The following is a 27,921-nucleotide window of genomic DNA, read 5'->3' on the forward strand; positions in this document are numbered from 1 at the left end:
GATCCTAATCCTAACATGAACACAGGACAGACTGGAGGGTATAAAGTACGACCAGCACCTACCGTGGAAGTTTGTACTTTTCTCATGATGGCAGGAAATCCAGTCTTTTCTGGGCTTTCTTCAGTCCCTATGAATGAGAACAAACTCAGTTCAGTTTTTCATCTGAAATAGCGCGGTGAACTCATAGTTGGTACTCGGGGAGGGAACACATTCGTAGAGGGTGCTGGGATTGATTGTTCTGTGTGAGGGTACATGTTCTCCAGTCTCTCCTGCAGCTGTCAGTCAGGAAGCGAGTGATTCAATGACAGGTATGCTGAATGAGCGTCTGGTGGAGAATGTACGGGTTGATGGTGTTGAAGGCCAAGATTCACAAACAGATCTTGGGGTATGTCCCTGGATGCTCTAAGCACTGGAGGATGAAGTGTGTCCAAGTTTATATCAACATCTGCTGACCTGTTTACCTTGAGAGCAAATAGGAGGAGGTCAGGCAGGAGATGGAGAGTGGTTCTCTGGGACTGGGATAATGATAGAGAAGCATTGGGCTTGTCAACCAGCTCCATCCAGTTAGTCACAGTCAGAGAAACAGGACTACACTGGAAAACAGGCCAAGCTCCAACATCTAGAAACAAAGGTGTTGATGGCAGCAGCACAGCTGATATTTCTCTCCAGGATGGAGTCACAGCCAAACAGGAACAGACCAGATGAAGCTACTATGAGAAAAAGCAGAGAGAGCAGAACGTTAGAGATTGAACTAACAGATTCTGCAGAGTGGGAGAATAGAGATAGAATGAAGCAGAATGATGAAATGGGGGTCCCTATGTCCTCCAGCAGTCTAAGCCCATAGCAGCAGAACTATAGAGATAGATCAGGATAACCTGAGCCACTCTAACTATAAAGTTTATCAAAAAGGAAAGTTTTAAGCCTAGCCTTAAAAGTAGACAGGGTGTCTGCCTCACGGACTAAAACTGGTAGCTGGTTCCACAGGAGAGGAGCCTGAGAACTAAAAGATCTGCCTCCCATTCTACTTTTAGAAATTCTAGGAACCACTAGTAAACCTGCAGATTGAGAGCGAAGTGCTCTGTTAGGAACATAAGGAACAATCAGATCTCTGATATCAGATGGAGCTTGGCCATTTAAGGCTTTATATGTGAGAAGGAGGATTTTAAATTCTATTCTGGATTTAACAGGAAGCCAATGAAGAGAAGCCAGGATAGGAGAGATATGATCTCTCTTTTTAATTTTCATCAGAACTCTGGCTGCAGCATTTTGGATCAGCTGAAGGCTTTTAACTACAGTTTGTGGACTTCCTGATAGTAAAGAATTACAATAGTCCAGCCTTGAAGTAACAAATGCATGGACTAGTTTCTCAGCATCACCCCTGGACAGGAGATTTCTAATTTTTGCAATGTTCCTCAGATGAAAGAAGGAAATTCTAGAAACCTCTTTGATCTGGGATTTAAATGACAGGTCCTATCATTAACGTGAACAAACTGAAATCGATCAGATAGATAAGATTTAAACCAGTCTAGTGCTGTTCCCTTAATTCCAACAGAATATTCTCGTCCATCTCCACTCCAGCACCAGTTTCAGGCTTGACTTTGCATATTAAATTAAAATTCAGCGCCAATGTTTCCTGCTGTCTGAGCGCCAAAGTCTTAAAATAGTTGTATCAATAAAATTCTTCTAATTGTCTTTTTGTTGATGAAGATTCTCAGTCATCCAGATCGTAGTCATTCCGTAAAAGTAAAAAAAAATTTAAAAAAACAATCCACTGGACTTGGTTTCCAAGGTTTGAAGACGTTTCGCTTCCTCTCCAGGAAGCTTTCTCAATTCAAATGTCTGGATCCGCAGTGAGTTTGAGTCTTATATAGACGAGGCCTTGTATCGCTTTTATCAAGCTTGCGTACACACAGGAGGATCACTGAAATGTGTGTTCATTACTTTCCAAACAAAGTTTTCTCTTAATCTGTGGAAATGTGCCAAATCTGACGTATGCTTAAGGACATTTTGCTGGAAAGAGCAAAACTATGACGCCATTTTTGGCCCTTGAATATAAATCCCACATAATCGGTGATAAATGGTGTCTAAAAGAATGCTTATTTGCAGAATTGCAGAAGTGACACTTTTTTTTAGTAAGATACTAATAACTTTTTTTTTATATTCACTGTGTATGGCAAGATGTGACTACATATAATGATAAGCTTTAAAAGATCGGTTGGTCGGAAGTTTAGAAGTCACGCTCTCTCAGATCGGTCTAATATTAATGTGTTTCTGTTTATTCATGTTTCTGTCGCCCTGCTCTGCTTCTCGTCGTCCTCACTGTGACGTCATTTTTCTCTCATGTAGGTATTCCTATCTTCATCAGGACCCCAGATGATCAGACTGGGATCTCTGGAGGAGTGGCATCCTTCGTCTGTCAGGCTACAGGTGACCCTAAACCTCTCATTACCTGGATGAAAAAAGGAAAGAAAGTCAATTCTCAGCGTTTTGAGGTATGAAATACACCAAGCCCTGGTTTAACCTGGACTCCAAAAATAATAAAGGATATTTCAATTTTTCAGCTTACAGTCAACAGCCAGTTCATCCTTGCTAATCATGAGTTCCATGTTGTTGTAAAGACTATCTTTAGTCTTAGTGGCATAAATACACAAGGAGTTAGAAAAACTTAGCATAGATAAGAACGCGACAGTGGCGTTGGATGTAGGAGTTTGCCCTGAAATCGAAGGGTTGACGGTTCAAGCCCCAACTCCGACTTTCAGTGTCGTTGTGTCCTTGGGCAAGACACTTCACCTGCATTGTCTACTGATGGTGGTCAGAGGGCCCGGTGGCGCCAGTGTACGGCAGCCCCGCTTCTGTCAGTGAGCCCCAGGGCAGCTGTGGCTACAATGTAGCTTGCCACCATCAGTGTGTGAGTGTGTGCGTGAATGGGTGAATGAATGTAGTGTAAAGCGCTTTGGTCAGGTCTCCTAACTTGAATAAAGGCGCTATATAAGTACATGCCATTTACCATTTACCATAGATTCAGTCTGTAATGAGTTTCTAAGCACTAAGGTTTAAAATATGATCACATTTATCAAAGAAAGCACTTCAAGACAATCACCAATGTTTACATTGATTACGCCATTTTTAAGAACTTAAAAAAACTTTAAAAAGAACTTAAAAAAACATAAAACAGAAAGCTAGTTCCATATTTGCAATTGACTGATGAGTTTATTGATCTCACAGTGGAGAAATTGCTCTGCAATAGTCTAAACGAAGGTGCCAAAAGGAAAAGGTGTATTGGGTCTATACAGTATATACAGTGTGTCCACACACCCATACAGTACAGACCAAACGTTTGGACACACCTTCTCATTCAAAAGGTTTTCTTTATTTTCATGATGATATGAAATTGTAGATTCACACTGAAGGCATCAAAACTGAATTAACACGTGGAATTATATACTTAACAAAAAAGTGTGAAACAACTGAAAATATGTCTTATACTCTGGGTCAGAGGTCAGGGATTAGCGGACCGCTGTCCGGATCTGGATCCACCTGCTGGCTAATCCGGACCCAACCTTATTTAAAACATTTATAAATCACCACATGTTGTCCAACGACAGAGTCTAAACGTCACTTCCGCCTCTTCTCCTGTTACCCCTGATCCCATATCCTCCGTCTCCGCTGCGCTGCGCTCCAGAAGGCCTGCGCAAAGCAAAGCCTGCAGCCTCCGCTGTTCCTCCCGTATTGCTGCCGACTTATCCTCAGAGCTTGAGGAGAGTGTGAGCGTTATTATCATTAAATTCGTACGAACAAAACATTCAGAAATGAACGCTTGATTTAATATGACAGTTTAAAAAAAATCCCCATCAGCATCCAGCATATTTGCGGTTACGCCAATGAGCAGAAGGTGACCCTCTAAGACACGCCCCCTCCTCATTTGACAGAAATGTAAAAACGACGGCAGAAATAAATAGGGTGAAAAACTACAAAGGAAGAATAAACCCGACAAAAATATTATAAAATGCACAACAATAAATACTTAAAGAAATAAGTAATAAATAAATATAGTTGAAGATTATAACGGACAGTAAATAAATAAGGTAATTATTACAAAGGTTAAAAAAACAAAGATGCTAATTAAAAGAGACATATACATTTATGTATCACTGTATAATTTAATTTCTATCTACATTTATTTGTTTTTTTGTATAATCTGTATATTCTGTATAATCTGTGCATGTAGCTCCCATATTAATATTTATATTTATACACAACTTTTTATAGTCCCTAACTGTTACTTTTTGCTTGTACATACACCTGTAATAATATTTATATCCTGTATAGCACTTCTGGATAGATGCAAACCACATTCCGTCGCTTTGTACTCGTAACAGTGCAATGACAATAAAGTTGAATTCTATTCTATTCTATTTTTATGGGGGAAGTAATTGTATGCTTATTTATTTTGGAGCAATTATTTATTTCTGTATTTATTTTAAATAATGGCAGGAATGGTCCTCCATAAACCTGCTGCTGTGAAGCAGGATTCTCCACCATGAACAGAATCAACAATAAATCTGGATCCAGGCTCAAAATGAGCTCCATGATATGTGCTTGAGAATGGCTTAGTCTCCGGTTAAACCCAGGTTTAAAGCCTTGCAGGGCAGCCTAAAGCCCACTGCCAACATTAAGACAGAAAAAAGAAAGAAAATAACAAACCAGCAGTTCAGGTGTTTTTCAGGTGTTATTTTTGTTCTACTTAAAAAAACACTTTAGATTTCAAAATGGAAAAATTTTCTTGTTTTTATTTATTTTTTTATTTTATTTAAAAAGTCAATGTATAGCATGAGTGCATTAAAACCTCATCTTATGTCAGTGTTAAATTAACAGATTATAATTCAAAATGTCTCTCGACCTTTACTGGTTGAGGATTTTCTTTATTTGGACCCAGATGGTTTTTTATTGGTTACACCTGTTCTAGGTTCTTCACAGTAGCCACCTTTAGCTTTCATTACTGCTTCACACACTCTTGGCATTCTCTTGATGAGCTTCCACCTGAAATAGTGAGATATGCTTCTGCTGCTCCTGTGTTCGATGCCAGAGAGCAGCTTTGCTATATTAGCTGTGATCAGCGGGTAGAAAGTAGTTAGAATCTATGTTGAAGTGAGAAAGTCCTCCTGAAAACATGGTCTGTGCAGTCAGTTCATCCAGATTACCATCCTGCCTTCAAAGATTATTTCTCTGTGGGAGCCGCTCAGACCCCCACATACCGGCGCTGCGCTGTCACTGGGAATCCCCAGCAGCAGCTGCCTCAGGCCCGCTCGCCTCTTGGGGGTTTTCCCCTCCTGTTGGTGGCGGCTGGAAGTAGATGTTAGCGTTTTTCAGGTCTGTGCTACAAACTGCAGGCAGCAGGATAATAACAGCCAACATATTCTGCCGGCAGGTTTCTACATTTGAAGTTAATTTAGGCGTTAATAAACTGTTTCAGAGGAGTGATCATAGCGCTCTGCATCAGCAGCGCTGCGTCTGACTCCCTGCCAGCTCCCAGATCAGCTTGATTGATTGACTTCATTGATCTCACAGTGGATAAATGTACTTGTTACATCAGCTCAGACAGTCAGAGGAGAGGACGAAGGAGCTAAAGGAAGGAAAATGTGCATGGGATATATACAGCCATGGCCAAAAGTATTGAGAATGACACAAATATTCTATTTTCACCTGATCTGCTGCCCTCTGGTTTTCATGTCAGATGTTGTCATCACTTACAGAAATACAATTGCAATAATATTCTGATAGACATGGGCAATGTGGAGTCAACAAGTCATCTCCATTTCATGTATTTGTTCTACCCAGCCACTGAAGCAGGTGAGTCCAATCTTCACCGTGAATTAACCTGTGCAGATTGGACTCACCTGGTTAATTGGCTGGGTAGATTAAATACATGACATGGAGATGACTTGTTGACTCCACATTGCCCATGTCTGTATTCTGAGTAACCAAAGCTTTTAATGACAGTTAGAATGAGTTAATGCAGCAAGTCAATATTTGCAGTGTTGACCCCTCTTCTTCAGGTACTCTGCGATTCTCCCTGGCTGCTCTCCATCAACTTCTGGACCAAATCCTGACTGATAGCGTTCATTCTGCACAATCAATGCTTGCATTTAGTCAGAAGGTTTTAGTTTGTCCACCGTCTCTTGATGATTGATCACAAGTTTTCAATGGGATTAAGATCAGGGGAGTTTCCAGGCCATGGACCCAACATCTCTCTGTTTTGTTCCCTGAGCCAGTTAGATATCAGCTTTGCTTCATGGCGAGATGCTCCATCATGCTGGAAAAGGCATTGTTCATCACCAAACTGCTCTGGGACGGTTGGGAGAAGTTGCTCTGGGAGGACATTCTGGTTCCATTCTTTATTCATGGCTGTTTTTAGGTCAGACTGGGAGAGAGCCGACTCCCTTGGCTGAGAAGCAACCCCACCATAAATGTTTTCAGGAGGCTTTACAGTCGGCATGAGACCAGACTGGTGGTAGCGCTCACCTGGTCTTCTCCCAACAAGCTGTTTTCTAGATGTCCCAAACAGTCGGAAAGGGGATTGCTGTGAGAAAATGACTTTCCCCCAGTCCTCAGCAGTCCCCTCCCTGGACCTTTAGCAGAATATCAGTCTGTCCCTGATGGTTTTCCTGGAGAGAAGTGGCTTCTTTGCTGCCCTCCTTCAGACCAGGCCTTGCTCCAAGAGTCTCCGCCTCACAGTGCAGATGCACTCACACCTGCCTGCTGCCATTCCTGAGCAAGCTCTGCACCGCTGGCAGCCCCATCCCGCAGCTGAAACACTTTCAGAGACGGTCCTGGCGCTCGCTGGTCTTTCTTGGCGCCCTGGAGCCTTTTTGGCAGCAATGGAACCTCTCTCCTTGAAGTTCTTGATGATGCCATAGATTGCTGACTGAGGTGCAATCTCTCTAGCTGCCATTCTCTTTCCTGTTCGGCCATCTTTGTGCAGTGCAATGATGACTGCAGGTGTTTCTTTAGAGATAACCATGGTTCACAGCAGAGAAACAATGATGCCAAGCAGCAGCCTCTTTTTAAAGTGTCCAGTGGCGTCATTCTGACTGAATCCTGACAGATTGATCTGCAGCCCTGTCCTCATCACCACCCACACCTGTGTTAATGGACCAATCACTGAAACCATGTTAGCTGCTCCTTTAAGGCAGGGCTGCAATCACCATGAAATGTGTTTTGGGGATAAAGTTCATTTTCTAGGCAATTATTGACTTTGCAATTAATTGCTGTTACGCTGATCACTCTTTAGAACATTCTGGAGTTTATGCAGATTGCTGTTATAAAAACTGAAGCAGTAGACTTTGGAAATATTAACATTTGAATCATTCTCAAAACTTTTGGCCATGACTGTACAGTATACGTAGTGTCTCGTTGTAGAGTCTGGTAGCAGCAGGATGAATGACCTGCAGTAGCGCTGCTTTTTACTAACAGGCTGTAAAAGTCTTTGACTAAAGGAGCTGCTTAGCTCCTCTCCAGTCTGCTGCAGAGGGTGGAAGGTGGCGTCCATGATGGATGGAAGCTTGGACAGCTCCCTCCTCTCAGCCACTTCCTCCACTGAGTCCAGAGTGCAGCCTGGAACAGAAACGGCCTTTTTACTGAAGTGACCTGTTTCTGAGACATCCCACATCATAAAGCACATAAAGAGAGGAGTATCAGACCTCTGCTAATCTACAAAGCCCAGCCGTCCCTTTAAACTTTCAGCTCCAACAAGGAGAATACTGATCACAGATGCAGCCAAGAGACCCAGATCCCTCTGGATGAACTGCAGAGATCTAGAGCCGAGGATTGAGACTGTCCATGGGACAACTATCAGTTGTATGCTGCACACATCTGGCCTTTATGGAAGAAAAGCATTTCTGAAAGATATCATAAAAAGTGTGGTTTAAGGTTTGACACCAGGGAGACACAGCATACATGTGGAAGAAGCTGCTCTGACCAGATGGAACCAACAATGCAAAACATGCTTAACGTAAAAGTAACATAGCTCATAACCCTGAACACTGACAAACATGGTGGTGGCAGCATCATGGTTTGGACCTGCTTTTCTTCAGCAGGGAAAGGGGAGTTGGTTGAAATGGATGGGAAGATGAATGGAGTCTTAGGCTACGTTCACACTGCAGCCTGAAGTGACCCAATTCCGATTTTTTTGCCCATATGTGACCTGTATCTGATCTTTTTATGACAGTCTGAACGACACAGATCGGATTTTTTCAAATGCGACCCAGGCCACTTGGATATGTGGTCCTGAATCCGATACGTATCTGATCTTTTCAAATGCGACCTGTGTCTGTACGGCCAGGTCGCATTCATCCGACCTACACGTCATTGATACTTGACAAATGTTACTAAACGTTACTAATCTGCGTCCTACTAAGCGGAGGCGGGAAAAACTAACAACCATGGCGGAAGATAACAGAGAGCAGTCAATGGAGAGAAAGTGAGGTTGCTGACTTACGGACATTGCTATTACTGCCCCACAAAACGGCATTGCAAGAAATCTGGCTCTCTTTCTTTTTGATCTTCTTAAAAAGATTTTGTTCGTAATGTGCCTGCTCCTGTTGGAGAAGAACTTAAAGAATGCAATATACGCTGCGGTATTACGAGTCATGTTTACTTCCGCAAACACTGAGGACGCTTGCTACATGTGACGTCATTGCGTCCTCGAGTGCACATGCGGGACACTTCGGTTGAACGCTTTCAGTTCACACAGTAGATCGCATACAAGTCGCATATACTTGGAAGTGTGAACGGACATGCAAAAAAATCCGATTTCACAAAAAAAATGGGAATTGAGCATTAAGGCCTGCAGTGTGAACGTAGCCTTAGACAGGAACCTTTTGTAGAATGGAACAGTTCACAGATAAACACTTCCAGGTGTTTAAATGGCCTAGTCAAAGTCCAGACCCGAATCCAATCCTGGATCTGTGGAAAGAACCGAGAACTGCTGTTCAAAGACGCTCTCCATCCACCCTCACTGAGCTCCAGCTGTTTGCAGGAAGAATGGGAAACATTTTAGTCCTTCAGTGAGCAGAACTGATAGAGACGAGAGAGCTGCAGCTGGAACGGCAGCAGAAGGTAACCCTAGGAGGCTAAATCATTTTCACACACAATTTTTCAGTTTTTATTTGTTAAAAAAACATTAAAATATCCAATAAATTTCAAAAAGATCCGATTCATAATTGTGTCCCACTTGTTGATATAAAATTATGATTTTATATCTTTATGTTTAAAGCCTGAAATGTGGCAAAAGGTTGGGAAGTTCAAAGGGGGCTGAATATTTTTGCAAGGCACCGTATATATACTGTATGTATCGGCCAACTTATACATTTAACAGACTGATATTTATAATGACTCACTTGCATGGCAGTCCAGTCAGTTTTTGACTTCTGGAAGGAGAGGTCAGGTGGGCTAGTGCCGGCTTGCCAAGAAGCTTCTAGCAATCCCAGCAACGAGTTTCATTGCAGCTGGAAGACTGATTGAGGAGAGACGGTCCAACCTCAGTCCAGAGGACATCTTGTTCCTGCATAGCAACATATAAGGTTCCTGGACTCATCCAAGAATGTGTTTAATGCTTAAATAATATATTAGTTTAGATAGTAAACCCTAATTAGTTTGTGGATATTTTCTTACAAATGGTCAAGTCTGGAAGTTTATCTGAGCATAGATCTTTTTAGGTGGATTTTTATTTTTAGTTTCAGCAATTTGAAAATTAAAAGTAACTCCATTGTTCAAAGGAAACAATCAATTTGTAAAAGACAGCATTGTGCATTTTGTTTATTCAAATAAGATAAGCATGGTCTGTTTCCTTGTTTGTTACTTTATTATTTATTTATTTTTATTGCTTTTACATTAACTGGCCTTTACTCGAGCTAAAAACAGGAACCTAACTAACCCTTCATAGAAATTCCGGTTCAGTGTATTGCCTGAACACTTAATGAAGACAACATTGGGAGTGCCGCAGTCATTCTGAATGGGAGTGGGACGGGACACATATTTTTTCTGTGGGAGTGGAATGGGACAGGAGTGAAAATCCACTCCAGTGTAACCCTCTACTGGACACTGATGGACACTGCTGAAAAGTGATTGACACATGATGGACAATGATGGAAACTGCTGGACAATGATGGACGCTAATGGACACTGATGGAAGCTGGTGGACACTAATGGACACTTGATGGACATTAATAGAAACTGCTGGACGCTGACTGAGACTGATGGATGCTGGTAGACACTGGTGGGTGCTGAACGACCATGGTGGACTCTGGTGGACACTTGATGGACACTAATAGAAACTGCTGGGCATTGGTGGACACTGATGGCCACGGCTGGATGCTGTTTGAGACTGATGGACACCCTTGGACACTGGTGGGCACTGCTGGACGCTGATTGGAAACTTCATAGACACCGATTGACACTGATGGACATTTGATGGACACTAATAGAGACTGATGGACGCTGTTGAACACTGCTGGGCATTGATGGAGACTTATGGACGCTGGTGGACATGGGAGGACACTGCTGGGAGCTGTTGGACACTGCTGGACATTGATGGGTGCCTGCACAGACTATATTTTTCCAGAGCGGTTCAGCGTCTCTGACAGCGTTCATGAAGCTGCCTGTTGTATAATATTGCATGTCCATAAATAGTCATTGATACGGGGACGACTGAACTCCTGCAGGTCCAACAGCCAACATGATGAAACTCCCAGTCCCTCCATAAAAACCTGTATCACTCATCTAAGTGTCTTTAATCGTGATCCAAAGGATTCACAATCTGCACTACGATTTCTATTTACATTTTTTTTTTCATTTTATTTTTATTTAGCTTCATATATCAAACCAGAAACCAGTGAATGAGAAAAAAGGAGGAAAAAGATAAATAAATAAACTATTAGAAATCAAACAAGGGTAAGGGCAGATAGGTAATGCTTCAGAACATATTTTATTTTAACTGCTTCCTTTATTCTGATGCTGTTTTTTTTCTTATTCCCTCTGAATTAAATCTTGTCTTCAATCAAAGGACACGTCAGCTGATTGGTTGATAGGTAGAGCGTTTTCCAGGATTCAGATCCATTCTAAACAGCTAGCCTGACCCACAGCAGGTTAGCTGTTCAGAGTATGTTACCATGGTGACCAGCCTCGCTAAGAAAGAAATCCAGCTTGGTGGTACCAGAAAGTCTGAGTTGAACCTGAAGTTAACTCTAATCCTGCTTCCTGGTTCAGGTCTCTGTTCATGTTAAAGGAGAAGTTCGGTTTTTTACACTTTAAGCCCATTTTCTGTAGTGTCCAGGATGAAATCGAATGATCGACACCAAAAGTTTGACAATTGCTCCTGTCTCTGCTTTTTGGCTCATTTAGAATCCCCCCTGGCTGCTTTAGAATGGCTTGCATAGAGCATGTCCGATAATGTCCTTAAAACAACCTTAAACGTTCTTTTTTTAAAATATGCTACTCACCGGGTCGTCAGCGCTGTTCAATGACGTTCCAAAAAAAGTTTCGTAAAGAAAAAACGTTCCTGTAGTGTTTTATTTAGCATTTTGTAAATCCCATTGAGTTCTGTTGGAATAGTCAATATTCCCCTGCCACCGGAAACGGAAATGGGGCCTGTTTACACAGTTGTAGTCTTTTCGCTTCACTCTGTGTACTCCGACGTCGAGAATCAAGAATCCACCTTTCGTATTCCATTTTCAGAGTTTTTTAAAGTGTTTAACAGAGACGTTAGCACCTCGACGTCGGAGTACACAGAGTGAAGCGAAAAGACTACAACTGTGTAAACAGGCCCCATTTCCGTTTCCGGTGGCAGCGGAATATTGACTATTCCAACAGAACTCAATGGGATTTACAAAATGCTAAATAAAACACTACAGGAACGTTTTTTCTTTACGAAACTTGTTTTGGAACGTCATTGAACAGCGCTGACGACCCGGTGAGTAGCATATTTTAAAAAAAGAACGTTTAAGGTTGTTTTAAGGACATTATCGGACATGCTCTATGCTAGCCATTCTGAAGCAGCCAGGGGGGGATTCTAAATGAGCCAAAAAGCAGAGACAGGACCAATTGTCAAACTTTTGGTGTCGATCATTCGATTTCATCCTGGACACTACAGAAAATGGGCTTAAAGTGTAAAAAACCGAACTTCTCCTTTAACATCATCAGCAGCTGAAGCAAAGCTCAGGTGGAGCTCAGTGGACCAGTCCGTCCGTCCGTCCGTCCGTCCGTCCAATTTCTTCCTCCTTAATCAGGGCCGGGTCGTGGAGGCAGCAGTCTAAGCAGAGATGCCCAGACTTCCTGATCCACACACACCTCCTTCAGCTGCTGTGGGGGGGCCCTGAGGCGACACCAGGCCAGCTCAGAGACATAGTCCCTCCAGCGTGTCCTGGTCCTTCCACCAGGCCTCCTCTCAATGGGACATGCCTGGAGGCGACCAGTAGGCATCCGGAACAGATGCCCGAGCCTCCTAAGCTGGCTCCTTTCAACGTGGAGGAGCAACGACTCTACTCTGAGCTCCTCACCCGATCTGGAAGGGTGCGCCCAGCCACCCTGCGAAGGAAACTCATTTCGGCTGCTTGTAATTCCAATCTTTTTCTATGGGTCACTACCAAGATCTCATGACCATAGGTAAGGGTGGGAACGTAGATTGATCGGTAAATAAAGAACTTTACCCCCAACTGGCACACTAGACCAGCTCTATACCCTTCATGGGGTGCTGGAGGGTTCATGGGAGTTCGCCCAACCAGTCCACATGTGTTTTGTGGATCTGGAGAAGGCGTTGGACCGTGCCCCTTGTGGTAACCTGTGGGGGGTGCCCCGGGAGTATGGGGTCTGGGACCCTCTGTTAAGGGCTGTTCGCCCTCTGTATGACTGCAGCAGGAGCTTGGTTAAGTCAGACCTGTTCCGGGTGCATGTCTCTCCGCCAGGGCTGCCCTTTGTCACCGCTTCTGTTCATTACATCTATGGACAGAATTTCTAGGTGCAGCCAGGGACCGGAGGGTGTCCGGTTTGGGAACCTCAAGATATCATCTCTGCTGTTTGCAGATGATGTTGTCCTGTTGGCCTCATCAAACCAGGACCTCCAACGTGCACTTGGGCGGTTTGCAGCCGATTGTGGAGCAGTCATGATGAGGATCAGCACCTCCAAATCCAAGGCCATGGTTCTCCACCGGAGAAAGGCTCCCCTCTTCAGGTCAGGAGGGGTCCTTGTCTCAAGTGGAGGAGGTTCAGTATCTCGGGGTCTTGTTGAGGGATTTTAACTCACTTGTTCTTTTGTTTAACTTTAGCCAGTTTCTTTCTACTGTTTTATTACCAAACAAATGTTTGACCTGAGCTGTTTGCTCACAGCTTTCCTCGTCGAACAGCCATCAGATCCTGTCTTCTGCAAACTCTGTTTTTCACAGTCCTCTGCTGCGTATGGAGAGAGCCCAGCGAGGCTGTTATTTTCAGTCCTGCTCCGCAGGGTTTACTGCTGACTCCACAGAAAGATCTCACTGCTGCCGTTGGCCTGGAAGCCAAATTAGCTAAAACTTCCTGCTGGAAAACACGCTGCTGCCGCCACTGAATAAATACAATAAATGACAGATTAAAATGCTTAGTGACAGTCTGCAGCCCTAACTGAATCTAAGATTCTCTGTATTTACTATAAAAATGATACATCCATTAAGTAAAGGTTACAGGTCTCCATGTAGAAATGTTGATGCTTTGTCTTTTTTTTCTATTAAGGGCCTGATTTTCTTTGGTCAGCCGATTCATTTGAAGCCAAACCAAATCTGCTGTTTATTTTTTACTAGTATATATATATATATATATATATATATATATATATATATATATATATATATAAAACCTCTACCACTAATACAGTTTAAAATTGTTTGAAACCATGTAGTGATCAGCTTTATTCTCATTGGTGTTTAATGCTATGTTCACACCGGACACGCTTCAAGCAGCAAAAGCAGCTGGTTCACATGCAAAGTCAATGGTTGACGTGCATCAAGGTGCATCAGAAGGTCCTGCAGCGTCTAGAGCATCAGGATCAGCACATCTAGACGCATCTGAGCATCTGAGGTGCGTGAAACGCTTCACAAGCAGCAGCTGCTGGGAGTGGAAAAATGTAACTTTAGCTGCTGGACGCACCGCATCAACCAATCAGAGAAGCTGATCTGGGAGCTGGCAGTGAGTCAGACACAGCACTGCTGATGCAGAGCGCTATGATCACTCCTCTGAAACAGTTTATTAACGTCTAAATCAGGGGTGCCCACCCTTTTTTAAATCAAGATCTACTTTTGAAGTTGATGGCATGCCGAGATCTACCAAGCCAAACACAAGGGATGGGCAGTATTTGTTTTTTTTATTTACACAGGTGGAGAATAAACAGTAAGTCGAAGAAACGAGGAAATGATCAATTGTGTCAAAAAATAGGTTGCAAAAACAGAACTTAACAATCTCATAAGAACTTCACACCATATCTCACTTTCACTCACCAATCAGACTCACCAAAACTACAGAAAAGAGCAGAGAGATCTCCAGACAAAGGCTGTGCAGACAAAAAATATAAATAAACCAATTGATAAACACAAAGAAATGCCTTGTTGATGCCAGAGGTCAGAGGAGAATGGCCAGACTGGTTGGAGCTGATAGAAGGGCAACAGTGACTCAAATAACCACCCGTTACAACCAAGGTGGGCAGAAGAGCATCTCTGAACGCACAGTACGTGGAACTTTGAGGCAGATGGGCTACAGCAGCAGAAGACCACACCGGGTGCCGCTCCTTTCAGCTAAGAACAGGAAACTGAGGCTACAATTTGCACAAGCTCATGGAAATTGGACAATAGAAGATTGGAAAAACGTTGCCTGGTCTGATGAGTCTCGATTTCTGCTGCGACATTCGGATGGTAGGGTCAGAATTTGGCGTCTACAACATGAAAGCATGGATCCATCCTGCCTTGTATCAACGGTTCAGGCTGGTGGTGGTGGTGTCATGGTGTGGGGAATATTTTCTTGGCACTCTTTGGGCCCCTTGGTACCAATTGAGCATCGTTGCAACGCCACAGCCTACCTGAGTATTGTTGCTGACCATGTCCATCCCTTTATGACCACAATGTACCCAACTTCTGATGGCTACTTTCAGCAGGATAATGCGCCATGTCATAAAGCTGGAATCATCTCAGACTGGTTTCTTGAACATGACAATGAGTTCACTGTACTCAAATGGCCTCCACAGTCACCAGATCTCAATCCAATAGAGCATCTTTGGGATGTGGTGGAACGGGAGATTCGCATCATGGATGTGCAGCCGACAAATCTGCGGCAACTGTGTGATGCCATCATGTCAATATGGACCAAACTCCCTGAGGAATGCTTCCAGCACCTTGTTGAATCTATGCCACCAAGAATTGAGGCAGTTCTGAAGGCAAAAGGGGGTCCAACCCGTTACTAGCATGGGGTACCTAATAAAGTGGCCGGTGAGTGTATGTAGGTAGAAATTAAATTATACAGTGAGACATAAATGTATATATATCTCTTAATTAGCTTCTTTATTTTTTCACCTTCTTTTGTAAACAGTTTCATTTGTTCCTTGAATCGACTGTTTAATTGAGGTCTGAAGAAGTTTTTTCTAAGGGAGACCCTAAAGAAATAAGATGCCTTTTGTAGGGTTTTGTTTTCCCTAGAGATGTCCATTGAATACAAACTCACAGCCATGTCTCGATATGTAGAACACTACACTGTACCTTTCATTTGGTTCTAATAACAGCAGATTGTTTACTAGTTTGTCTACTAGTAATTACTTAAGTTTGTATTTTAATATGCTGTAATAATCTTTGAAGGCAGGATGGTAATCTGGATGAACTGACTGCACAGACCATGTTTTCAGGAGGACTTTCTCACTTCAAAACATTTTCAAACTACTAATATAGCAAAGCCGTTCTCTGGCATCGAACACAGGAGCAGCAGACGCATCTGGCCACGCTTCACTGGACTGCTGACATTATTGTGGATCAAAAATGAAGCATCAGGACCTCGACAGGCACAGTTTGGGTTGAAATAAGCCAGACTACCCATGCATGCACAGGGGATGGTTGTTTTTAATGCTTTTTTTCTCTGTTGCCAGGTAAAAGATTTTGAAGACAAGTCGGGCTCTGTGCTTCGGATCCAGCCCTTAAGAACCAGCAGAGACGAGGCCGTCTATGAATGCACAGCCACAAACAGTGCTGGAGAGATCTCTGCACCTGCCAGGCTTATTGTCCTAGAGGGTGAGGGTTTTTTTTTTCAATTAGCCTCCCACTCACTTCAAAGACAATAGTTTTTGTGGGATTTTAAAGGCTATTCCATACTTTTTCACAAACCTTTACATTAATGAGTGATTTCTATTATTAATGGAGCTGTAGGTGGCTGCCTCACTGCCTCATTGGCTCTTTGGTCATGTCTGAGGTTATCGTCTCAGTATTACCACTAAACAAGAACTCCTAAACATTATATAGTCCTCTCCAGAAATTATTTCTCTACACTGAGATCTTGGTTCGCTGTGCATCAGTTCCTTTTAGGATTTACTGCATTTAACAGTGCAAGCCGATATGGTAACGTGCAAATCTTAAGTTTTATTTTGCTTTCTTTCCTGATAATTAGTCCCTCTGTGGTGTTGTTGTCTCAGTGTCTGACTTTATTTTTGAGATCTGGCATAAACAATGTGTCAAGCAGAGGATATCGCTTTGCTGGCATTTTGCAGACAGCATAAAATAAAAAAGGGTGTTGTTGTGTGAAAAAAGTATTTAACTCTACAGTCTGCATGTTATTTTACTTTGCAAAGTAAAATGAGACAAATGAGACATCAACAGCCCTCACATCATGATGTTCAGCCTTGTTCTGATCTACACAAACAACAGCATTCCTAACAGGCCAGAAGCCTGTAACTTCAAATAGAATGATAACATTTACACTTTTCTAACAAATGCTTATTTTATGAGTTCAACTTACAACAATATTGTTCTCATAATATTAAGCCTTAATCCTGAATATTTCTTTCGGCAAAGCAACCGTGCTACCGACTCATCCACTGTGCAGCCATTGTAGGAACCATTTTCCATAAGTATAGCACCTTGTGGGGACTGAAATCTCTCCTGGGGACCAGGAATTGATCCCATGGCAACCCTGGGGACCAATCCCTGGTCCCCCACCGATGCTGTTTTAGGGTCAGGACTAAGGAGTGAATTGAGTCTAGGTTTAGGGTAGGGGTCACGGTTAGACTAAAGAAATGGTTTAGAAATGAATGGACTGCAATAGTAATTCCACATCAGGATAGAGAAACATGATTGTGTTTATGGTTTTAAATACATTTTTGGGCAAATTTTCTGTTTTCTTGATTCCAAACAGAGGACCAGATACCTGCAGGATTCCCCACCATAGACATGGGGCCCCAGCTGAAGGTTGTGGAGCGAACCAATACAGCCACGATGCTGTGTGCTGCCAGCGGAAGCCCTGACCCTGAGATTTTCTGGTTCAAAGATATGTTGCCTGTGGACATCAGCAGCAGTGCTGGGCGGATTAAACAGCTGCGTTCAGGTGAAGCAGTCTCTTGCATCTCCTCATACATAAATCTAATGTGGACGTTTGTCAAAAAGTAGGTTTAGCTGAAGACCCAATAAAATAAACCACACGGATAATCAGCTGCATAGGAATAAAAAAATAAATAACTGCATGTGATCCTTAATCCCTCTTTCAGTGAAGGAGAGCATAATCTGTGGTGGAGTTCGGCGTTAGATTGACAAATGTCCTTTTTGTTTTGTCAGGAAATTTTTTTTAAATGTTTGATTTACTTTCAATGACCAAAAATGAATTCTTTGGGTAAATAATATATTTTTCATTAAATTAACTGCTGCCCATCAATCTGAATGATCTGACTATTAGCAGATCTGTGCAGCAATATCTTGGAATAAAAAAGCAAATGTGGAGAGTTTGTCAAGGCTCAGAACACTGGACCCAGTTTTCGAACCAGACAGAGAGTTGGATTTTTTAACGTTTTTTAAATAAATGGATTTCAAGGGAAGCGTCTAAGACAGGAATCTCTGCAGGGAGAGAACACAGGTTAGTGACCATGCCTATATGGCGGAGGATGATAGTGAACACATGAGTCACTAACCTGGTCTTAAAGTTCAGTTTGTGACCAGAGGACGATCTTGGTTCCAGCCAGTCGGCATCGGACGGAGCCCTGATAGTCCCAGATGCTGAAGTCCCGGAGAACAGGCAGGAGATCAGATCCGGGCAGACAAAGGTAGGAAAGATAATCCAGATCACGAAGCCACAGCAGAGGTAGAGGTCAGGAGATCAGAGATCCAAGGAGGTGCAGAGGGGAAATCCACGGCAGTATCAGGAAGCAGTTCCAGTGTTCGGTAAACAGGCAGAATCCAGCAGGAGTCCAAGGACAGATTAGGCAAACAGATCAGAACAGGGACAGGCAGACTCAGAGGTCCAGAGGCAGAACGGGTCATGATCAGGCAATCAGAACACAATTAGACCAGTTATCTGGAACAAGGTCACGATGTTGTTCAATCACATACCATAACTAAACAAATGTTCTAACCATTGTGATTGGACTGTCTTCTGTCCTCCGTCCCAGTACCACAGTGAAATTGGTCCTAAACAGTATCTCTCACAGACATTCACCCGGTGGTTAATAAAAACGTTTTTATGTCAATAATGAAATATAGAGAAAAATAAATGTTCACAAAGAATGAGGTAAGGAATGCGCTTAAGGTTTTTTATCTAATGTGGCTTTTAAAAAGTTGTTTTAAATTATCTCTAGACCCTTTCCCTCTAGATGGTGACTGATTGGCTAACTAGAACTGGGAGTTATAGTTAATCAATAGGCCATACAAACTACGGATAAAAACAATTGATTATTAGTTGATTGATTATAACTGTAATTTGCTTATTAACCAGGGGTTTTAGTCCCTTATATAAAAGGTTGAACTACTGAATCCGGCTGTTAAAATTAAGTTGCCTTCATCAATTTAGTAATTTTTGATTATGGCTATCAGACGAGTTATTAATCACCAACCAAATAAATGTGTCTCATTCATTTGGATGCTACTAAAAGAAGAGTGAATCCAGTGATAAATCGTTCACCGTGTAAAATGAACACAAAAACCACGGGTTAAAATACAATGGTACCTTTACTAGCTACTAATCACACAGGATTATTATTTCTAATAACTATGCAGAAACACTAAACATTACTGAAAATTAGCACAAGTAAATAAGAGCAAAGGAAAAGGGGAGAGAGGCTTTTAGGAGTCCCTTCAAGAGTCTCTGAGGATTGTTCAAGTTTTAAGGCTTAAAGGGGAATTTCGTTCTTTTTCCATCGGCCCTTGATTTTCCATTATTCCATCATGTTCTACTCTCCCAGATGAGTTTAATGTCATTTGGAGCCGTTCTGAAGATATTCCGTTAGGTTATTTCCAGTAACGTCTTCCTATGGGCAACGACTTGAAGGCACAAACTAAACTGTTCATCATTTATTCTTTATGGTACGCCAGCATTCAGAACATGGAGGCCAATCACTGTCCCCCAGATATCCGTGGTCATATTTTTTATATTTATATTTTTTGGAAAAAAAAAGCGCGTGTGTAAAATGTCAAGTCCCTCAGTGCTTAAGGTGTTGAATCCAAGGGTCATAGTGGCCCTGAAACACCAGCCTCAGCTTTAATCAACCCCTAATGTCACATTCTAACCCCTCCCCCGCGACAGCTTGAAATCCAAAGAGAAAAGCATTTCTCTCCCACTGCCTCCTGGACTTGGGTCAGGACTCACGGAGAACCCAACAATCCAGCTGGACGTCACGTTACATGTGGTGCAATCCCAGAACCGTGCTCCACTTTTGCAAAACAAAAGGACCACATCCCACCTCGAAAAAGCTCTGAGCTGCAAACCCAGCACAGCGTTGCTGGTGAAGCCTGTTGAATAGCAGATGAGGAGATTTAATATCATTTTTAAAACCTGCACCTGCCGATCGACCAGTTCCTCCCTGGCTCGCTGGCCTTGCCTTCGTGATAACAAAGTTTACATTAAAAACAAACCCTTGAAGTCCAGAACTTAGTAAAATGGTTTTTAATATTTTTTTTTTCTGTTTTCATGACACAGTAATGACATATAGACGATGGGTTTCTTTGTCAACGTTCCACTCTTTACCCATTTTATGTGCGTTTACAAACAAACTTAAGAACTTTTTAATTTTGTAGCAAAGGTAGTGTAATTAAAAGCTGATGGCTAACACCACTAGAAGAGGAGGCAAATATTGAAATAAAGCGCTTGAAATATTTAGCCTTTGAAAAAATGTTAAGCAAGGAAAAAGACATACACTGAAGAGTGAAAAAAGAAATTAGTCTCAATATAGGAATAGAAGAATGTCATGGCAGGTGCTCATATGTTCAAGTGTCAGCCTCTGGAAACTGCTGATGTGCTCTTTAGAAACCCCCCAGGGGCCACACAGCTTCCAGTGGCCGGTCTCTGTTTCCCCTTATGACCCAACAGTCTGCGCTCCAGACAGCTAAAAAGAGGCAGCTGGATTATACAGATCATTTGATCTGCATAAGAATCAGCCTTCTTTTACCTCTGGGGTGTATCAGGCAGATATGCTCAGCTAAGCTAAGTGCTATTAATTTAGCTGCAACCACTCCATAACCTGTAAAATTATAGGAATTCCCATATGTGATATATTGACATTTTAATTGGAGATCTGAAGTATTCACACACAATAAAGATTAGGTAGTCCAAGTAGGATCCTAAACAGCTGGAATAAGAAGCACTTTAATAGAATGTGAATGAAAACAATTACAATCAATGGTTCATGATAGAGAGATGAACCATTCTTGGTAAGATAACCAAGTTATATGGGAAGAGAAACAAAAAAGGGTTCTTTGAAGGTGGTTTTTTGAGAGAGAAACCTTCTATTGTAACCCCCCCCTTTAGAGAGATAACAGGGTTTTATGTAAGAAACCCGTTTTTATGGTAAGATAACCAGGTTCTATGGGAAGATAACCCAAATTCTTGGTAAAAGGGGGAAAAAGGGGGGGTTTTTGGTAGATGAACCAGTTCTATGTATAGATGAACCGGTTCTATGGTAAGATGAACCAGGTTCTTGGAGAGATGAACCAGGGTTTTATGGTAAGAGAACAAGTTCTAGGGAAGAGTGAACCCGGTTCTATGGGAAAAATTAACCCGGTTCTATGGGAAGATGAACCAGGTTCATGGTAAGATGAACCAGGTTTAGGAGAGATAACCCGGTTTTTATTAGAAGACCGGTTCATGGTTTAAAAGATACCAGGGTTTTATGGTAAATGAACCAGGTTTATGGGAAGGGGGGAACCAGGTTCTTGGAAGGGAAAATTTATTAAAGGACCTTTTGGGGGAAAAATTAAACCGGGTTTTATGGGAGAGTTAACCGGGGGTTTTAGTAAGATAACCCGGTTTTAGGTAGAAAAAATAACCATTCTATGGTAAAAGATGAACCAGGTTTTTTAGGTGAAATTAACCGGTTTTTAGGGAGATAACCATTTATGGTAGAATAACCAGTTTTTATGGTAGAGAGAAAACCGGGCTTGGGGGAAGATAACTTTAGGTAAAATAACCAGTTTATGGTAGAGATGAAACCCGGTTCATGTAAAAAGATGAACCAAATTTTTAGGTAGAGAGAACCAGGTTCTATGGTAGGAAATGAAACCCGGTTTATTAAAAAGGGTGAACCCGGTTTAGGTAAGATACCAGTTCTATGGTAAAAATAACCGGTTCTATGGGGAAAGATAACCAGGGTTTAGGAAAAAACCAGGTTTTTAAGTAAGATTAACCAGGTTTTTAAAAATTTTGGGAAAGTGAAAACCGGTTCTATGGTAAAATGAACCAGGTTCTAGGGAGAATTAACCCGGTTCTAGGAAATTAAACCAGGTTCTATGGAAGAGATGAAACCAGGGTTTTATGGAGAGAGATGAACCAGTTTTTTGGTAGAGATAAAACCCGGTTCTAGGTAAAATAAAAACCCGGTTTATTAGAAAAAGAACCAGGTTTTTTATGGTAGAAAATTAACCAGGGTTTTAGGGAGAGGATGAACCCGGGGTTCTAGGAGAGAATAACCAGGTTCTTTGGAAAATTTACCAGGGTTCTATGAAATAAATTTTAACCAGGTCATGGTATAAAATAACCGGGGTTTATGGAAGATGCCAGGTTCTATGTAGTAAATAACCAGTTTTCAAAAGGAGGAGAGATGAACCAGGTTTTATGGAGAGATAAACCATTTCTTGTAGAGGTGAACCGGTTTTATTTTAGAGATGAACCAGGTTTTTTTGGGAAGGAAAGAACAGGGTTTTATGGTAAGATGAAACCCTTCTATGGTAGAATAACCCGGTTCTATTGTAAAAGGGTGAACCATTTTTAGGTAGAGATAACCAAGTTTTATGGGAAAAGATAACCCGTTCTATGGTAGAGAAAAACCGGGGTTTATGGTAGAGAGAAACCCGTTCTATGGTAGGGAAAATGAACCGGTCTATGGGAGAGAGTTAACCAGTTCATGGTAGAAGAAGAACCAGGGTTTTATGGTAGAGAGAGAAGCAATTCTATGGGAGAGAAGGGAACCCTTCTATGGTAAAGATGAACCCGTTCTATGGGAGAGAAAACCCGGTTTTTTGGAGAAATGAACCAGGGGGTTTTAGGGGGAAAAGATTTAAACCGGTTTTAGGTAAATTAAAAGGTTTTTATGGGAGAGAAAAAAAGCCATTCTATGGAAAAAAAACCAGGGTTTTATGGTAGAAGATGAACCCGGGTTCTTTAAGGAAAATTTAACCCGGCATGGGGGAATGAACCCGGTTTTATGAAGATAACCAAGTTCTATGGAGAATGAAACCGGTTTTTTATGGTAGGATAACCAATTTATTGGTAGAATGAACCAGGTTCTATGGGAGAGAGATGAACCAGTTTCTATGGGAGAGAAAGGAACCAAGTTCTATGTAAGGAAACCCGGTTTTAGGAGGAGAGACCAGGTTTAGATAAGATTAAACCAGGTTTTATGGGAGAGCAATAAACCAGGTTCTAAAGGGAGAAAGATGAACCAGTTCATGGGGATAGATGAACCAGGGTTTTAAGGGGAGAGTTTAAACCGGTTTTAAGGGAGAATTACCGGTTCATGGTAGAGAGATGAACCAGGTTTTTTAGGGGAGAAGATGAACCATTCAAGGTAGGAATGAACCAGGGTTTTATGGGATAGATGAACCAGGTCTAGGTAGAAATGGGCCGGTTCATGGTAAGAGATGAACCATGTTCTAGGTAAGAGACCCCGGTTCTATGGAACAATAAACCAGGTTCATGGTAGAAAGATGAACCAGGTTCTATGGGAAAGGGTTTCCAGGTTCTATGGGAAGAATGAACCGGGTTTTATGGTAGGAGAATGAACCAGGTTTTCTATGTAAGATTGACCAGGTTCATGATGATAGATTAACCCCGGTTCTATGTAGAAATAACCAGGTTCTATGGTAGAGATGAACCAGGTTCTATGGTAGAGAATAACCATTTCTAGGTAGAGAGATGAACCAGGGGCTAGGTAAAATGAACCAGGGTTTTATGGTTTTGAGCGATGAACCCGGTTTTATTGAAGAATAACCAGGTTTTTTGTGAGAATGAAGAGGTTCTATGGAAAGATGAACCCAAGTTCTATGGTAGAGATGAACCAGGTTCTATTTAAAGAGAACCAGGTTTTATGTAAGATGAACCAAGTTTATGGAGAGAGAAACCAGGTTTTTGGTAGAGAGATGAACCGGTTTTTATGGTAAGAGAAAACCAGGTTCATGGGAAAATGAACCAAGTCTATGGTAAGATAACCAGGTTTTATTTTGAGAAAAACCAGTTAAATGGGGAGAGATGACCAGGTTCTTGGTAAAAAAACCCGGTTCTGTAGAGCAATAACCAGGTTCTATGGTAGAAAGATAAACCAGGGTTTTATGGCAGATAGTTAACCCTCAAAAGGGAGAGATTAACCGGTTCTATGGTAGAAAATGAACCATTTCTATGGAAGAGATAACCGGGTTTATGTTAGAGAGATGAGCCAGGGGCTGGTAAGAAACCAGGTTTTATGGGAGAGCAATAAACCCCGGGTTTTATGGAGAAGATGAAACCCGGTTCTAGGGGGCACAGAGAAAAATTTCTTGTAGAGAGATAAACCGGGTTTATGTAGAATAACCAGGTTCTATGGTGAGATAACCCGGTTCAATGGTAGAAGATGAACCAGGTTCTATGGTAGAGAATGAACCGGTTCTATGGTAGAGAGTGAACCAGTTTTTTGGTAGAGAGAACCCCCTTCTATGGTAGAGAGATGAACCAGATTCTATGGTAGAGAGATGAACCAGGTTATATGGTAGAGAGGTGAACCAGGTCTATGGTAGAGAGATGAACCAGATTCTATGGTAGAGAGATGAACCAGGTTCTATGGTAGAGATGAACCAGATTCTATGGTAGAGAGATGAACCAGATTCTATGGTAGAGAGATGAACCAGGTTCTATGGTAGAGAGATGAACCAGGTTCTATGGTAGAGAGATGAACCAGGTTCTATGGTAGAGAGATGAACCAGGTTCTATGGTAGAGATGAACCAGGTTCTATGGTAGAGAGATGAACCAGATTCTATGGTAGAGAGATGAACCAGGTTCTATGGTAGAGAGATGAACCAGGTCTATGGTAGAGAGATAAACCAGGTTCTATGGTATAGATGAACCAAGTTCTATGGTAGAGATGAACCAGGTTCTATGTAGAGAGAGAGATAAACCAGGTTATATGGTAGAGAGATGAGCCAGGTTCTATGGTAGAGATGAACCAGGTTCTATGGTAGAGCAATAAGACAGGTTCTATGGTAGAAAGATAAACCAGGTTCTATGGCAGATAGATGAACCAGGTTCTAAGGTAGAGATTAACCAGGTTCTATGGTAGAGAGATGAACCAGGTTCTATGGTAGAGATGAACCAGGTTATATGGTAGAGAGATGAGCCAGGTTCTATGGTAGAGATGAACCAGGTTTTATGGTAGAGATGAACCAGGTTCTATGGTAGAGAGATGAACCAGGTTCTATGGTAGAGAGATGAACCATGTTCTATGGTAGAGATGAACCAGGTTCTATGGTAGAGCAATAAACCAGGTTCTATGGTAGAAAGATGAACCAGGTTCTATGGTAGAGATTAACCAGGTTCTATGGTAGAGAGATGAACCAGGTTCTATGGTAGAGAGATGAACCAGGTTCTATGGTAGAGAGATGAACCAGGTTCTATGGTAGAGATGAACCAGGTTCTATGGTAGAGATGAACCAGGTTCTATGGTAGAGAGATGAACCAGGTTCTATGGTAGAGAGATGAACCAGGTTCTATGGTAGAGAGATGAACCAGGTTCTATGGTAGAGATGAACCAGATTCTATGGTAGAGATGAACCAGATTCTATGGTAGAGAGATGAACCAGGTTATATGGTAGAGAGGTGAACCAGGTCTATGGTAGAGAGATGAACCAGATTCTATGGTAGAGAGATGAACCAGGTTCTATGGTAGAGATGAACCAGATTCTATGGTAGAGAGATGAACCAGATTCTATGGTAGAGAGATGAACCAGGTTCTATGGTAGAGAGATGAACCAGGTTCTATGGTAGAGAGATGAACCAGGTTCTATGGTAGAGAGATGAACCAGGTTCTATGGTAGAGATGAACCAGGTTCTATGGTAGAGAGATGAACCAGATTCTATGGTAGAGAGATGAACCAGGTTCTATGGTAGAGAGATGAACCAGGTCTATGGTAGAGAGATGAACCAGGTTCTATGGTAGAGAGATGAACCAGATTCTATGGTAGAGAGATGAACCAGGTTCTATGGTAGAGAGATGAACCAGGTTCTATGGTAGAGAGATGAACCAGGTTCTATGGTAGAGAGATGAACCAGGTTCTATGGTAGAGATGAACCAGGTTCTATGGTAGAGAGATGAACCAGATTCTATGGTAGAGAGATGAACCAGGTTCTATGGTAGAGAGATGAACCAGGTCTATGGTAGAGAGATAAACCAGGTTCTATGGTATAGATGAACCAAGTTCTATGGTAGAGATGAACCAGGTTCTATGTAGAGAGATAAACCAGGTTATACGGTAGAGAGATGAGCCAGGTTCTATGGTAGAGATGAACCAGGTTCTATGGTAGAGCAATAAGCCAGGTTCTATGGTAGAAAGATAAACCAGGTTCTATGGCAGATAGATGAACCAGGTTCTAAGGTAGAGATTAACCAGGTTCTATGGTAGAGAGATGAACCAGGTTCTATGGTAGAGATGAACCAGGTTATATGGTAGAGAGATGAGCCAGGTTCTATGGTAGAGATGAACCAGGTTTTATGGTAGAGCAATAAACCAGGTTCTATGGTAGAAAGATGAACCAGGTTCTATGGTCGACAGATGAACCAGGTTCTATGGTAGAGAGATGAACCAGGTTCTATGGTAGAGATGAACCAGGTTCTATGGTAGAGATGAACCAGGTTCTATGGTAGAGAGATGAACCAGGTTCTATGGTAGAGAGATGAACCAGGTTCTATGGTAGAGAGATGAACCAGGTTCTATGGTAGAGATGAACCAGATTCTATGGTAGAGAGATGAACCAGATTCTATGGTAGAGAGATGAACCAGGTTATATGGTAGAGAGGTGAACCAGGTCTATGGTAGAGAGATGAACCAGATTCTATGGTAGAGAGATGAACCAGGTTCTATGGTAGAGATGAACCAGATTCTATGGTAGAGAGATGAACCAGATTCTATGGTAGAGAGATGAACCAGGTTCTATGGTAGAGAGATGAACCAGGTTCTATGGTAGAGAGATGAACCAGGTTCTATGGTAGAGAGATGAACCAGGTTCTATGGTAGAGATGAACCAGGTTCTATGGTAGAGAGATGAACCAGATTCTATGGTAGAGAGATGAACCAGGTTCTATGGTAGAGAGATGAACCAGGTCTATGGTAGAGAGATGAACCAGGTTCTATGGTAGAGAGATGAACCAGGTCTATGGTAGAGAGATGAACCAGATTCTATGGTAGAGAGATGAAGCAGGTTCTATGGTAGAGAGGTGAACCAGGTCTATGGTAGAGAGATGAACCAGATTCTATGGTAGAGAGATGAACCAGGTTCTATGGTAGAGATGAACCAGATTCTATGGTAGAGAGATGAACCAGGTTCTATGGTATAGATGGACCAGATTCTATTGTAGAGAGATGAACCAGGTTCTATGATAGAGAGATGAACCAGGTTCTATGGTATAGATGAACCAGGTTCTATGGTAGAGAGATGAACCAGGTTCTATGGTAGAGAGGTGAACCAGGTCTATGGTAGAGAGATGAACCAGATTCTATGGTAGAGAGATGAACCAGGTTCTATGGTAGAGAGATGAACCAGATTCTATGGTAGAGAGATGAACCAGGTTCTATGGTAGAGAGATGAACCATGTTCTATGGTAGAGAGATGAACCAGGTTCTATGGTAGAGAGATGAACCAGATTCTATGGTAGAGAGATGAACCAGGTTCTATGGTAGAGAGATGAACCATGTTCTATGGTAGAGAGATGAACCAGGTTCTATGGTAGAGAGATGAACCAGGTTCTATGGTAGAGATGAACCAGGTTCTATGGTAGAGAGATGAACCAGATTCTATGGTAGAGAGATGAACCAGGTTCTATTGTAGAGAGATGAACCAGGTCTATGGTAGAGAGATGAACCAGGTTCTATGGTAGAGAGATGAACCAGGTCTATGGTAGAGAGATGAACCAGATTCTATGGTAGAGAGATGAACCAGGTTCTATGGTAGAGATGAACCAGATTCTATGGTAGAGAGATGAACCAGGTTCT

General features: G+C 42.1%; 1 protein-coding gene across 1 annotated transcript in view; it reads left to right on the plus strand.

Moving 5' to 3' along the window:
• Nucleotides 1-27,921, plus strand: part of LOC119771888 (receptor-type tyrosine-protein phosphatase F-like) — a 122,442-nt gene that overhangs the window by 11,023 nt on the left and 83,498 nt on the right. The window contains 3 exon segments of the mRNA XM_038268120.1: nt 2,347-2,492; nt 16,148-16,289; nt 17,407-17,595. Of these exon segments, the coding sequence (XP_038124048.1) occupies nt 2,347-2,492; nt 16,148-16,289; nt 17,407-17,595 (477 nt within the window).

The sequence above is a fragment of the Cyprinodon tularosa genome, unplaced genomic scaffold (assembly GCF_016077235.1).
Source record: "Cyprinodon tularosa strain WSP-4 unplaced genomic scaffold, ASM1607723v1 ctg693, whole genome shotgun sequence".
In the NCBI taxonomy this organism is placed as follows: domain Eukaryota; kingdom Metazoa; phylum Chordata; class Actinopteri; order Cyprinodontiformes; family Cyprinodontidae; genus Cyprinodon; species Cyprinodon tularosa.